The sequence below is a fragment of the Lemur catta genome, chromosome 20 (assembly GCF_020740605.2).
Source record: "Lemur catta isolate mLemCat1 chromosome 20, mLemCat1.pri, whole genome shotgun sequence".
Classification (NCBI taxonomy): Eukaryota; Metazoa; Chordata; class Mammalia; order Primates; family Lemuridae; genus Lemur; species Lemur catta.
Window position 1 is genome coordinate 13385862 of NC_059147.1, and position 15435 is coordinate 13401296.

The 15435-nt window shown below is 40.3% G+C and overlaps 1 protein-coding gene across 1 annotated transcript in view; it reads right to left on the reverse strand.

Moving 5' to 3' along the window:
* GAN (gigaxonin) overlaps positions 1-15435 on the reverse strand; it is a 48873-nt gene that overhangs the window by 6463 nt on the left and 26975 nt on the right. The window contains exons 4-9 of the mRNA XM_045533282.1: positions 13469-13686; positions 13129-13250; positions 9238-9350; positions 8159-8308; positions 7137-7273; positions 6755-6883 (exon numbers count right to left, since the gene is read on the reverse strand). Coding sequence (XP_045389238.1) covers positions 6755-6883; positions 7137-7273; positions 8159-8308; positions 9238-9350; positions 13129-13250; positions 13469-13686 — 869 coding nt within the window. The remainder of the gene's footprint in view (positions 1-6754; positions 6884-7136; positions 7274-8158; positions 8309-9237; positions 9351-13128; positions 13251-13468; positions 13687-15435) is intronic.

The following is a 15435-nucleotide window of genomic DNA, read 5'->3' on the forward strand; positions in this document are numbered from 1 at the left end:
CAGCACTCTAGCCCAGGCAACAGAGTGAGACTCTGTCTCAAAAAAAAAAAAAAAAAAAAAAGAAAGTGAAAACAGAGACCCTGAACAGGTCTTTGAAAGAAGAAGTTTGAGAAATGTCAAACTACAATACTAGTTTATTCACATTTCATGTCTTTGGGGCTAAACATAAATAACTGAACCTCAGCACTTAAATTCTTCCCAAGTTCTGAATCCAAGCTGACAATCTCACTGTGTCTTGTCTACAGCTGAACCAGAGCACCCAGGCCGACCCCAGTGGGAAAGCACACAACTCTTCTGACAAACCCATGAACATGACAGTGTGTAGGCTCTAAATAAGACATTACATGACTAGATTATTGAAAAAGCACGTCAGAACACATTGATGTTTTGGAATAACTTTATAGAGTTGAGAATTTACCATAATTCACCCCTGTAATAATTATATGAAGCTGAGCAAACTAGACTACGTAGATTATCTACCAAGTTTGGTCCTAAGCAGTTCAATGACGCAGAGTTCCTGGGATTCAGAAAAATAAGCTTAGGTGACCTATTTTATGTAATTCTGAGGCTTCTAATTAAATATTTGAAATTTTAATTGAATCATGTATTTAGCTGTTACTGCTTACAAAGCAGGTATAAAAGGCACGTGGTTTTGAATGCCATTTATCAACTCATTAACCTTGGACAATTTAGCTAACCTAGTCTCTGCTTCCTCATCCATAAAGTGGAGATACCAGATACCACCATCAACCTCAAATGGTTGTTGGGAGGATGAAATGAAATGCCAGTGTAAAGTCTTTTGCAGTTTCTAGTACACAGTAGATATCATTAAAAATTAAATTAAAAATCATGATAGTAATTTTTGCAACGAAAAAGGCAATATTATGTCTTTAGTTAACAATGGTTTCAAACATGGGTGCACTGCTTATTAGTACTTGGAGGCTACAATGATGTGTCCTCTGATAACTCAGAATTAAGACTGTCCCCTAAGAATGAAACTTTACAGTACAGAATGGATCACAGCAGTGCACTCCGGAGAGAGGAAAGTAGGAAGGGCAAGAACTCTAGGGGGAAGGAGGGTAATTAACTAGAGAGGAGGGAGGAGGAAAGAAAGAGAGAGCTTCAGTGAGGTGTCACTCCCAACATGGGGCATGAAGCACTTAACCAACTGCTGCTGCTGCTGCTCCAACTATCAGCTAAAAACTCGGGACAAAATACAGCTACCTGAAAGCTCTGGAAACTGAACAAAGGCAGGCAGATTTTGGAAAGGAACTGAAAGCTGAGCAAGCACCCCACATGGAGTGAGTTTCCTGTTTCTTGGTAGCTGTCTCTGAAGGCAGCACGAGGGAGGCAGCTCTGGGTAGCTAAACCCCTGAAGGAAACTTGGTCATCTTTCTGGCTACAGGAATCAGGAATTAGGATAGACTCTTGGGGCAACCAGGATCGCCAAAGTGCGAGTGGAGAACCCCAGAAAGAAAAGAGATAGAAAAGCACCCCTAAACTTGTGTGCATCCACTCATCTCAAGTCTCTGACCCTGGGACCATGTATATTCACAACAAAGGCTCAAAGAACTGAACTGAGGTTTGAGCTGCCACCGCTGCAGGTGCCACAGCCTGCAGTTTAAGCCTAACCAAGTTAATTGCTTACTAACACTCTCTGAGCAACACTCTAAAGCAATACAAGAGAATTCAGGGCCTCCACAACATAATATTAAAATTGTCCAGGACACAATCCAGAATTACTCAACAAAGAACAGCCAGAAAAATGAGAACCCAGGCTCAAGGGAGTAAACAGTCAATAGATGCCAACTCTGAGATGACTCACGATTAACAGGCAGGGACTTGAACACGGCTACCGTAATGATGCTCAGTAAGGGAAATGTGCTTATGATGGAAAGATAGGAAATGTCAGCACAGAAATGAAAAAAACCCTAAAAACAAACTACAAAAAATTTTAGAATTGAAAACATAATATTTGGAATAAAAAATTCACTGGATGTGGATGGTCATAACAACAGAATGGAGATAACAAAGAAAAGGAGCAGCAACCTTGAAGATAGATCAAAAGAAATCATCCAATCTGAAGAAGGAAAAAATTTATTTCAAAATGAATGAAAATAAAATACCAAAATGTCTGAGACACAGCTAAAGTGGTGCTCTGTTGGAAATTTAAAGCTTCAACTGTGCGTATTAGAAAAATAAAAAGGTCTACCACCAGTGATCTAAAATTCCATCTGAAGAAGCTAGAAAAGAGTAAAATAAACCAAGTAAGCAAAACAACAGAAATAATACAGATAAGCATGGAAATCAGTGAAGCAGAAAACACAACGGGGAAATGAACCAAATGAGCAGCTAGTTCTTCATCCACAGAGGGTGCAGAAGGCCAGGAGAGGAAAGGGCCACTCTCCCAGGGTCAGTCGCCCTCCTCTTCCTCCTGCTGTACTGCCCACCAATGTGCAAGAGACCAGGGCATACTTTCCAGGGTTTCGCCAGCCCCTGGCACCCCGGTGTTCTGCCCTCCAGTGGACCTCAGCACATCTGCTTCCAGTGGGATGAATCTCAGCCTTGTGGGGTGGGGAGGACTCTTCCCCATTTGTTCCTTTCCCTGTGCTTCCTACATTAGCTATCCTATATTCTTCAGAGTCCTCTTTCACCCCCTTTAGTAGCTGATCACGCCTTACTTGTTAATAATAATGTAGATTACATTTTCCCTATTCAAATTACTGGTGTGGCTTCTGTCTCTTCACTGGACCATGACTGAAACAGACGTGGTCAGGAGTGGGGTGCATCTCTCATCCTCTAGTTCACATGTCATACAAACAGCACAACGTGGTCAATGGGGTAACCAACGTGCCAGTTTGTGGCACATCAAGGTGATTCAATCTCTATGCACTAACATAGGGCAGACAGCAGGGCTGACACAGCCCTGAGCCACCTGTGTAGGTGTACTGTTGGCCCTGCCAGGTGAAGCAAACTGCTCTTGGTGATCCTTGAAAATTGGTATGAAGAAAAACCATTAGTTATATCAACAGCTGCATACCAAGGCCAGGGACGGTGCTATAAAGACACAACATTTGTGTAAAGATACTACATCTGGGGCAGGACCTGTGGACCACCTGATTAAGTTTATGAAAGTGCACAGTCATTTTCCCAGATCCATTTGAATTTTCTGCCTTTTCTAAGTGAATTAAGTGGGGAAGTGATGCATACCACCACTCCTGCATTTCCTAGTCTTTGGTGGTGGCATAATTTCCACAAATTCCCCCAGGATTGAATACTGCTTCTGGTTTTCTACCTTGGCATGGAAGGCAAGTTCCAGGGACTTCCACTTAGCCCTTTCTGCCATAATGGCCCCCAGTCCACGGCTCAGAGAGTGGTATGGGGTTCTGTCAGTAGTCAAGAATGTCTATTCCAACGATACATTCAGGGATCAAAAGATGAAACTGATAGATCTCAACTCCAAAGAAAAGTTAACAATTTATAGGCTGTAAAAAAAAAGGGGGGGGAGCATCTAGGCTGAGCAAATGCAGAGGCAGCAAAACACAGGAGGGTTGTAAGAAGTGAAGTGGATACTCTCCCCCCTACCTCACTACTGCACTTGACTAGTCTAAAAAAATTTTTTTAACTACTAAATAAATAAATAAAAAGAAATGAAGTGGAGTGTAGGACATGTGAAAGAAAGAAACTGAAAAAGCCTGAAAAGTTTTCTTAGCCTCAGATCACGGAGGACCCTGAGTAGGAGGCTAAATACTCTTCATTTGGTAAGCAACGGGGAACAGCGAAGAATTTTGAGCAGGGGAATAAAATGACCAAAGTGAGTGTCAGATTGATCTTTCAAAAGCACAAGTAGGTAACTGCACTAGTGAAGACTGGGCTAATGACACTGCACAGATGAAGTGTCTGCATTAGGGCAGGACAAAGGGCTGAAGGTGGGGTGAGTGTGAAAAATACCACAGAGCTTAAAAAAAGACAAGACTTGGCAACCAATGAGTTGCGATGCACAAGAGAGAACCCATGATGACCCCTGGTGAGTATGGATAACTAGGAGGATGGTGGCATTAATAATGGGGACACAAGAACAGACATAGATAAACTGTCATTTTGGGTGTATTTAAGTTGTTACTATGACTTGGTAATAATTTATGGCAATTTCTTTGCTTTCTCTCAAACAGTTTTACTTTTATTCAGAAACAAAGAAAATAATGAGATGTGGCATTTTTCCAGGAAAGTCTTAACCTAAAAATAGGAAACAAAGACAGGAAAGACAAGAGATTACTTAAAAACAATTTAAACTGGTCTCAGCAATCCAATACAGATTGCTCATCTGGCAACAGTTTCCACAGAATGCAAACATAACACACTTGGAAACATCTGACCTTTTGAGAAATAAACTCCTCCTACGTGTTACTTTGTTCTACAGGTATTCATGGGAAAGCCTATACTTTTAAGTCAATACAGCGTGGTAGCTGCAAAGGTGGACTCTGGAGCCAGAATGCCTGAGTCTGAATTCTAGCTCTGCCACTTGCTACCTATGTGTCCCTGGCCACTTTACTTAACCTCTCTGTGCTGTAGTTTCCTCGTATGTAAAAGAGGAGTAATAACAGTACCTATACCTCAGAGTGCTGTTTTGAAGATTCAATGAGTTAACACACGCCACTGGGAGGTGTCGTACACATGTTTACTATCTAAACATGTAAGAATCCTATATATATTATATTGATAAAAGAAATTAATAGCTTTCTTCATTCTATTTGCAAACATTGGAAATAAGGAAATGGAAGATACACGAATTTTATTTGAAAGTGCTTTTAAATAGCAAGGAAGGAGCAACACTCTTATGTTTAATAATTACAAACTTAAAGCAAGTAATAGTTATATTTAAAGCCCATCAACTACAAATATGAAACAACCTGATAGAAATATAAAGGTTCTAACAACGTATAACATGGTAAGGACAGGCTGAGAAACGTCACAGCCAGATTTAAGTCCTACACAGTCAAAACAGGGACAGCCAATGGTAAAACATAAGCAGACCTGACTCCTCCAGCAAAAGACACTCACTCACACTGTCCAAACAGTAATTCCATCATTATGAAAAAAATTTATATCAATATTTTATCAGAAACCAAACACACTGGCTACTGCTTGCTCATGAAGTTGGACAGACTATCTCGAGATTCATTTGGGCAGGGAACGAATTTAAAACTTCCTATGTTGGGCAGTCAGCCCTCACAGTCATATATTAAGGAAGGAGAAATATAGAAAAGTCTTTGAAATTCTGCCTCCCACCCACACCATTGCAAATATGCTCCAAACTGCTCTCATACTTTGTCTAATACATTTTTCTAAAATAGTCTACCCCTATAATTGAAAAAAGAAGCTATGCAAATATACCAAATATAAAATGTATTAAAAGGTAGGTAACATTTCTATGCATTTCTAAGATTCTGGTAACTGTTCATTGTTTGCCCTAATCAAAAATAGTATATGAAATGAAACATTATATTATGGCACCCCCTTCTGGTAACACAACTGAAATACTCCAACAGGATTATTTTTAGCGTAGCAATCTCCCCTCAGGATTTGAACATGTTCCTGCAATAAAAATACTATTTAGTGATTATAACGATAAATGAATGAGGGCAGGACAGGGGGGTTGAGAAGGATGTTAGCTACTCTGGAAGACCTACACAATAGCTCATCAGATGTTGTAAGGATCTCAGGCAACACCTCTCATCCACAACATTTTACCGAGTGTCCAATACAGGCTAGATAGGATGCTGGACGGTAGGATACAAAGTCTACTAAGTTGGACCTTGTCCTGCAGTTGCTTACAGTTAACAGTTACAACCCCAGAAAGAGTCACAGACTGAGGAATTTAAATCAGACTTGGGGACATGAGAAGGCTTTCTCTAGGTAGTGATCATAAAGCAGTTTTGGAAAAAAGGCCAAGTTAACGAGCTGAACACTGGGAAAGGAGATTTTAGGTAAAAGGAATAGCATACAAACAGAGCTGAGATAATCATGTATGTCTGGGGGAAAAACTGGCTCGGTGGGAAGCATCTGGGTCAGACAGTAGCAGAAAAAGTAAACCTAAGGCTGACCACAAAGGTCCGTACGTGCTAAGTTAGGCAGCTTAAACATGTTTCTAAAAGCTGTAGGGAGAGGCCGGGCATGGTGGCTCATGCCTGTAATCCTAGCACTCCGGGAGGCCAAGGCCGGAAGATCGTTTGAGCTCAGGAGTTTGAGACCAGCCTGAGCAAGAGCGAGACCCCGTCTCTACTAAAAAAAACAGAAAGAAATTAGCTGGACAACTAAAAATATATAGAAAAAATTAGCCGGGCACATTGGCACATGCCTGAATTCCCAGCTACTCGGGAGGCTGAGGCAGGAGGATTGCTTGAGCCCAGGAGTTTGAGGTTGCTGTGAACTAGGCTGACGCCACGGCACTCTAGCCTGGGCAACAGAGTGAGACTCTGTCTCAAAAAAAAAAAAAAAAAAAAAAAAAAAGGCCTAGGGAGACAATAAATGATTTTAAGCAACTGTCAAAACCTGATCTACGTTTTAGAGACATTTTTCTATGGTTTTCCTTTAAGTTACCAATACTTCTAAAGTCACTGAATAAATATCTAGCATACATTACACATATCTTTTAAATAGACAATGAAGTAACTTAAAAACAAAACAAAACTAAGTATGACCCTGAAAGCATAAAAAAAAGCTGTAGAAGCTATGTAAAACCACTCATAATTACCTTTTAAATTCATCATGGTAGAACTCTGACTTGCAAGTGACCATCTCACCACCCTGGATGTCCTCACGACTTCTGACTCCCCCGAACACATACAGTTCCATGGCAACTCCACAGGCCACTGCTCCAAATCTGGAAGGCCGCACATAGCATGTTAGTTGTACTGAATTTACAACTCAAGACCTGATTCCCTAATTCCTCTTACACTTGCTTTAACTCTGCAACATTCAGTGTTTCATGGCTTTGTGGGCCTTCCTTTTCCAGGAAATACCAAGTCAAATAAAAGGTTACTTTGAAAGAAAAGAGAAGCAAAAGCCACGGTAAGGGGCTTCAGCCCCAGTGAACAGTAAGGGAATCCACAAAGTCCATATCCACATTCATGTACCTCCTCTCCTTCAGTGGACAGATAGCCGTCCATTGCTGGGTCCTCGGATCGTAACATTCCACAGATTCAAAAAGTTTTCCATATGATCCTCCACCCATGGCATAGATTTTCTTTTTCATAGCTGCATAGCAGCCAATCTGAAAGGCGGAAACAATGGCAAGGGAAGGCAAAATTTATTATTAAGGTTACACGAACAAATATTAACTTGTCCAGAGAGCACTTTAAGATACTTAGGAAAAGATGTGATTTCTAACAGCAAAACAATGGTGTTTTTCAATATTACAGCACAGCACTTTAAAAAATAAGAGCAAGGTAATACACACATTGTTAATCCTCAGAAAAGGAGCTCTTACTCCATCCAATACTATTTCACTAAGTGAGATAAGAATCCTAATGTCTTAAAGCGCTTTCCAATCTTTCTATTCTTTCACCATTATTTGAAAACTCCAGGATTTAGATTCCATGCAATAAGATGCCATGTAATTCCTGTCCAAAATAATGTAGTTGAAAGGGCACATACTGTGAGAGAACATGAGTATATCCTAGCACCTGAAGATGTAAAGTACCTATGGCACTGGGCAAAGCTTTGGTTTGATGGTAACTCCCCGCCTACAATAGGGAATACATATAAACACAGACCATGCTCTGAACATTTAAGGTGAGCCATTTTGTTCTCACTCTACTTGGTAAGCAACAGTAGTTCTTTACCTATAGACTCCTTTTTCTCCCCAATCCAGCAAGATGGTTAAGAAAATCAGTCGGGAGCTCTGTTGGCTCCCGAGGTTAGTGTGATCACAAAGCCCCACATAGCCCACCGTGAGGATAGACTCATGCACACTCACTTGGTGTGTATGTATGTGGCGGGTGACAGTGAAGGCAAGCTACCAATAAAGATGGAATCCTTTTACGTTAATTCTTTTAACACTATCAGTTGAATTAAAGGCATACTCAGGAAATGAAGAAACATTAACTTTAAAATCCAATGTGTACACAAACTAGTTATCGCAAGATACAATTCTCACCTTTCTGACCATGGTCAAATCAGGTTGCTTTGTCCAGGTTTTAGAATAAATGTCGTAACACTCCATGGAAATCAGTTCCTTTTCACCGTCTTCTCCTCCTAGAACGTACAGCATCCCATCTATCTCCACGATTCCAAAGTTATGTCTTGCCTGGAAGGACATCAAAGATCTTTGTACACAGAAGGTCAACGATCACATTGAAAGCTAGTACCATGTTCAAAACCATTTCTCCTAGGAACGCTTCTTAAACATTTCTGGTTTCCCTGGCAGCCCACCCTTCCTTCTAGCACGATCGCCAGAGAACACAAAGCTAGTAATTTCTTAGAACAAGGTTATAAAATATGTGGTGAATTCACCAGCAAAATCTTTACCTTTTAATCCACAATAGCTCACAACAAGAAAAAGAACTATTACCTTCTGGTTTAGTAAAACTGTTTTTGTATAGCAACGGGCAATAAGTGTTTCCAAGCTGACGTGTGGAAGACAGGGCCAGAACCACAGCCACACGAATGGCCACTGTTGGGGGAGGCAGCAGGAGGACAAGGCAAGCTAAGGCTGTCTGGAGTTACAGAAGCCCTGTGAATTTCACATTCATTCATAAACAAATATTTGCTTAGTGGCCCCTACGTGCCAAGCACGATTCTAGCATTGAAGATAAAACACTAACCATCAAAGAGCTTACATAAAAAACTCTGCCTAGTCTGCGAGAAGGTGACACAGCGTGTGAAGAGAGGGGACGGGGCAGCTGAGCGGCAGGAGGCAGCCCTCGCTGAGAAGGTGCTACAGGAACAGACACCGGAGGGAGGTGAGGGAACAAGCTGCTCAGGCACTGGGGGAAGAGGCTCTGGAGGGGAAGAGCAAACGCACAGGCCCCCAGAGCGTTCCTGGAAGGTGCGAGCAGCGGCAAGGAGGCCAGAATGGGCAGGGGCAAGAAAGGGGCTGGAGGGGCAGGCTGGAGCGCAGCGGGCCAGGGCTTGGCAGGGCCACGGCTTTTGCTCCTGCACTTGAACACAAAACAAAGAAAAGTGCTAAGGGGAGAAAGAAACATATCAAACCAATAAACAAAATCAGTATCTTACCTCATTCATGGGTGGCAATGCAGTCCATGTGTTTGCATCCGGGTCATACTTTTCTCCCGAGCTCAGTGTCTGCTTATTTTCATCTTGGCCCCCAAATACAAACAAAAATCCTTCTGCAAAAATCAAAGGAGACATACAAGAAACCTGAAATGTGAGTCTTCAACACCTATAAATACCATGAAGTGTAGAGACAGCAGCTGGAGAAACCTTCTCTGACAACACTCTTCTCTTTGGATTCAGGACTTTGATCACATCTCATTTGATCCTTGGTGATAAAGTCAAATTTTGTGAGTCACTTTGACCATTTTGCTTCACTCATCACTATCATTGAGAGGATTCCCACCACCCTGCAGCGTACAAGGAAGACTGACACCACTCACTCAGTCACCAGGCAGCGCTGGGTCACCTCAGTTCATCTCTTCTATTCCCCAGCCTCTGTGATTCTCATACAACTTCTGAACCACAGCCCACATCTGCTCATTCAAGATCCCAGGAATACGCAGATCTGAGGCACCTGCAAGCACTTTATATTCAAAACAGGATCTAAGAGTAATTGTTGAACTTCCTATTTTGGGTAGTGGTGAATTAGGTTATTCTTTTGCAAAACACCTAAATTGCTGGATAAAACACTAAAAAAAAAAAATAATCGTAGAAGAGAAGAAGCCAATAAGACAACAAGGCAAAACTGAAGGGAAAAGTGGGACCTAAGAGAGGTTACCAAGCATGAAAACCATTTTGCTCTAAGGACATTTGCCAACCTGGAAAAATTTAAACCTTTTGTCCAGGGGATAAAAAAGACAGAAATCTAAGCTCCAGGCCTAAGAAGGTGTGGCTTCTGGCAAGATATCCTCTCCAAAGTGCTGCACCATCAAGACGAAGGCCAACTAGAATTAGTATTCAGATTTAAACCTCGTTGTCTAGGAAACCTCAGCCTAGAACTTGATTTACCAAATTAGTAGTGTTTTTAGGCAACTGGCAGAAACAAATACAAAACTTCTGCAGAAGAAAGTGCCTTCATCTAAGGCCTTAGATTTTAACATTCTAAGACTTTAAGGCATCAAATTATTCCTACACATAATTTTTAATAAAATGACCAGCATCCAGCCAAAGATACTCAGGCATACCAAAAAATTAGACTCTATGAAAAGAAGCCGCAGAAGCAGACAATAGGAAATAGTCTTGCAAAGATTTCAAATATCATAGTAATCAGAAAGACGATACAACAATGCTTACGTTTAAAAAGGACAAATTTGAAGATAACTCTAGAAAACATGGAAGTATAGAAATGACAGCAAATTTGAAAAAGATTTAAAGAAAACTTCTAGAAATTAAAAAAAATTCAATGGATGGATTTAATAGCTGATTCATCAGAGTTAAAGAGAAAATTCACTGAATAGAAGATAAACCAAAGAAATCATCAAAAGAACAGCAAGGAGAGACAACAAGATGGAAAATAACAAAAAGAAGACAGAAGGCAGAGGATGGAGTAAAAAGGTCCAGCAGTGTTTGATCCAAAGGCAGAAGGAGACAGGAGCATGAAGCAGAGATAATAGGTGAAGACGGGCCAAACCACAGAGGTAAGAAACCCAATGGTCCCAAAGTTTGATAAAATTTAAAACAAAACGTACACCTAAGCACACTGCAGTGAAACGCAGGGGAAGGGGGAAAGAAAAGAACATCTTAAATATATCCCAGAGAAAAGAAAGATTTTTAGACTGACAACTGACTTAACAACAAAAAAATCCAGAAGTCAGTGGAAAGACATGTTCAATGTACTGAAAAATAATAAATATAAGCTAAAATTCAATACCTAGCGAAAAATTCCTTAAAGAATGAAGGCAATATAATGACAATTGCAGAAAAACAAATTGGAGAGTTTTTCACCTAAAGACCTGCATAAAAGGAAATTCAACAGAATGAACTTCAGAGAGAATGAAAATGATCCTGGGTTGAAAGTCTGTGGTATAAGAAGGAAAGAAGAACAAAGAAAGTAGTAAATCTAAATGAACACTATCTATCCATCCATGCATACATAAAACATCTATCAGAAAAACATTATGCATATAGTAGCCCCATTATCCATGGTTTTGCTTTCTGCAAGTTTAGTTGCTCAGAGTCAATTACGGTCTGAAAGGAGGTGAGTCCACTACAAGATATTGAGAGAGGGCCGGGCGCGGTGGCTCACGCCTGTAATCCTAGCACTCTGGGAGGCCGAGGCGGGTGGATCGCTCGAGGTCAGGAGTTCGAGACCAGCCTGAGCGAGACCCCGTCTCTACTAAAAATAGAAATAAAAATTATCTGGACAACTAAAAATATATATACAAAAAATTAGCCGGGCATGGTGGCGCACGCCTGTAGTCCCAGCTACTCGGGAGGCTGAGGCAGTAGGATTACTTAAGCCCAGGAGTTTGAGGTTGCTGTGAGCTAGGCTGACGCCACGACACTCACTCTAGCCCGGGCAAGAGGGCAAGACTCTGTCTCAAAAAAAAAAAAAAAAAAAAGATATTGAGAGAGAAAGAGAGAGAGAAAGAGACAGACCACAGTCATGTGACTTTTATTATGATATATTGTTATAACTGTCCTATTTTATCATTAGTTATTGTTGTTAATCTCTTACTGTACCTAATTTGTAAATTAAACTTTATCATAGATATGTATGAATAGGAAAAAACAGTATATACATGGTTTGGCACTATCCACAGTTTCAGCATCACCAGGGGTCCTGGAACATGTCCCCTGCAGGTAAATGGGGACTGCTGTATATGTTTGTTTATTAACGATAATTTACTTTAATATTATAAGACCATGGAACATGAAAAATAAAGAAAAACTATTCTGAAGGAGAATAAATTTACTAACTTTAGACTTTGATAATTTAAGACACAGGCTGTAATTTCTAAGGAAACCTCCCCAAAGGAACAGAAACAAGTATAAAACTTCCAGATTTGTGGAAAGGAAAACGTGAATGACAAAAAAATAGTCAAAATCAATTTTAAAAAAGGCAAGAAAAGAAAGAAACAGAGCAGGCTAGACAAATGGAAAGGAATTATTTAGTGATTTCCATCTCAGTCTATACAATTGTACACAGCTGGTCTTTTCACTGTTTGGTTTCTGAAACACCAACTCCTCTAAGAAACCTTCAAAAACCAGTGATTTAGAAACTTTGTGATAGGTGTGTACGTGTGAAAATTGTGGATATGTGTACATATTATAGGGAGAAAATGTAAGGGAGCTAATTCTGAAAAGATACAATAGGGAAACTAGGCTCATACCCTACTGGCTACCCTACTCTGTTCAGCTCTTCATTATTGACAATAATGTCAATAATATGGAGTTCTCAAACTTGTAAAGGTCAAGAAAAACATACTTTCTGTAACAAAATAACTTTAAGTCATTGCTAATTTAATATTTCCTACAGCCTCACAAAGAATACCTGCTTTTATCTAACACTTTATCAGGGGTAAGAAACTTTGAAGTTTGTTCTTCTAACAGTTAAGTCATCAATTAAATGCCCCTCCAGTATATTCTTTATTTATTTATTTATTTTTTTGAGACAGGGTCTCACTCTTGTCACCCAGGCTGGAGTGCAGTGGCTTGATCATAACTCACTGCAGCCTCCAACCCCTGACTGAAGCAATCCTCCTGCCTCAGCCTCCCAAGCTGGGACTATAGGCGCTTGCCACCACGTCCAGCTTAATTTTTCCACTCCATTCTTAAAAAATGGCTACGTATTCTTGTCCTAACCATAGTCTCAAAAATTGGACCTACACTAAAATATCATGTAGAGATAATACAATTTTACCTCTAAAAGGTTTTGAGTCATTCTGAACAATCCTAAAATTCCGTATTACTTGATATTGTGTGTAAGTAAAATTACCCACAGAACGGTACCTGCTGAGAGAACTCCGTGGTTAATTCTCGGCATGCTTAACGGGGCCAGTTCAATCCAAAGCTGCCTATTAGGGTCATAGAGAGGACACATGCATCGCATCGCTGCTGTTGGCTTCCGTGAACTAAGGAAATAAATAATTGATCAGCGGTTAATGTGTTTTATATAGTTCTGCTTATAAGTAACTGTTACTAGCTTTAAAGCGCTAGAGAATATTTAAAATATTTAAAAAAACCCAATTGCTGTTATACTTTAGATACTGAAAAACATTACGAATTCTTGTTTACATAGCACTGCCTCTTCCCATATACCGCTTTTCCAACAACTCACACCCACACTTACACTCTTTCTTCTCCACCAACAGTCACGATGCACTCGGAGTAACCCCGGGGTTTGAAGTTCGCCAGCATGGCCTCTCCTTGCTGCGGCTGGCTGAGTGGTATGTTGCTACACTCCTTGACAATTTCTCGTACTAATGGTTCATTCAGCATCTGTTCCCGTAAATAACTGGAGTCCAACCCTGAAACCCACAGAGCTGACATAACATCCTTCATGTGGACCTGCAGGAGAGGGAAGAAAGGATGGGAAGAAAAAATAGAAAATGCAACACATGGTTTTTAGAATATATATTTTCCACCTCACGGGAAGTAGACTGCTAACAGCCAGACTACTAACAGGCAAGAGAGACGTGCTGGTACTGCTGGAATGTGCCTCACTGGCCCCTTACCTTCCTACTTCCCATAGTCTTGATACGTAAAAGTTTAAGTTTTAAAAACCATCAGTTTATTTTTTATTTGAGGTATCACTGCAAGGTTTCAAGCAGCTTTCTTTACACCTTAAAGGTTCCCATTCTGATAGGAGGTGAGAAAAAAAAGTCTATAGTTTGCTTTATTTCACATATTTGGATGTGTTGTGAGTTAATCATGTTTACAGAATTATACACAGTAATAGCTCAACACAATATGGCAAGCTCAGATAATGTATCAACATTAATATTATAAGAAAAATCCATGAAAACCAAATTCGAAAAAATCCTGAGTATTAATCACTTCTGTAGTAATTACAATCTGAAAATATCTAACATGTCTAATATGCATTATATAATTTTGTTGCTCAATCATTAAATTTGAACCAGTTGACTAGAGTGTTCTACATAAATAATATGAAACTCTTTAATGACTAGTTTACTAATTGGTATATTTAGGAGGTTATTCCTGGTTTGAAATAGTCATTTTAGGGTATACTCTTCTTTACTGAGTTTTAAAAGCCAACCGTCTTTAAAGTTCAGAGTGGCCGAAGGATAAAGAAGTGCCTCATTTCCTCAGCGACCAGTGGCCCCCAAGCACCCCCTCCCTTTAAGGCCAGAGGAGGGCAAGGCAGAGGCCAGCACAGGGCTTCCTACGGCAGCCTCGGTGAACAGGAGCAAACTAGAAATTTTTCCATCTCCTTTCCTAATTTACCCAACTAACATGGAAAGCACAACACTACCCATCCTAAGACTAAGACTACAAACATGGTTTCTAAATGTATATACTTATAGGCTTATAGAATTCAAAAAATTGTAAGATAACCATTAACTCTTAAATTAACAGTTACCAAGAACAATTAACAGCACAGTCACACATTTTGAAATCCACTCTCTAAATCCTAATACATTTCTTATTTTGAAAACAGTTGTTGAAGCTACCGTCTTATTTATAAAGATCAGACATAACAACCACGTCCTGTGATTTTGCTCCCTCCCCTAACGTAGTCACAATTTGGCTCTGAAGGCTGACATTCTCTAAGACCTTCCCTCTTGGAGCTGCACTGCCACACAGACTCCAGGGCCCGCCTGCTCTCTCCACATGGTGTCAATCACATCCGAAGCTCCCCACCCTCAGCCAGAGCTCCATGTGCAACCCAGTCCCAGTGGGGTTTGGCCCGATGATGACAATGCAGCAGCACAGGCTGCTGAAAGCAAGGGTGGGGGTGCTGGGTTTCTGCAATCTTCTGCTTTAGCTTGAAATGCACTTTCCCATTAAAAACAACATAGAAAGGCTGTTATGCTCCTACTCCAGCTTGCTTTTGATTAATAAGCAAACCAAAAACAAAGGCTATTATACTCCTTCTAAGTGTTACTATTTTCAGTGACATACTGTGTGTGTGACATGGGCTTTTGCAGACTGACAATGATATATGGGGCCATGTTCTACAGATATCTTTTAAATCACACCTTTGTAAATCTTTCATGTTGAAGGAGAGAGGTAAAACAACTATAATTTGGATTAAAAATAAATAAATTCAAAAGGCAACATTAGACCATGTTA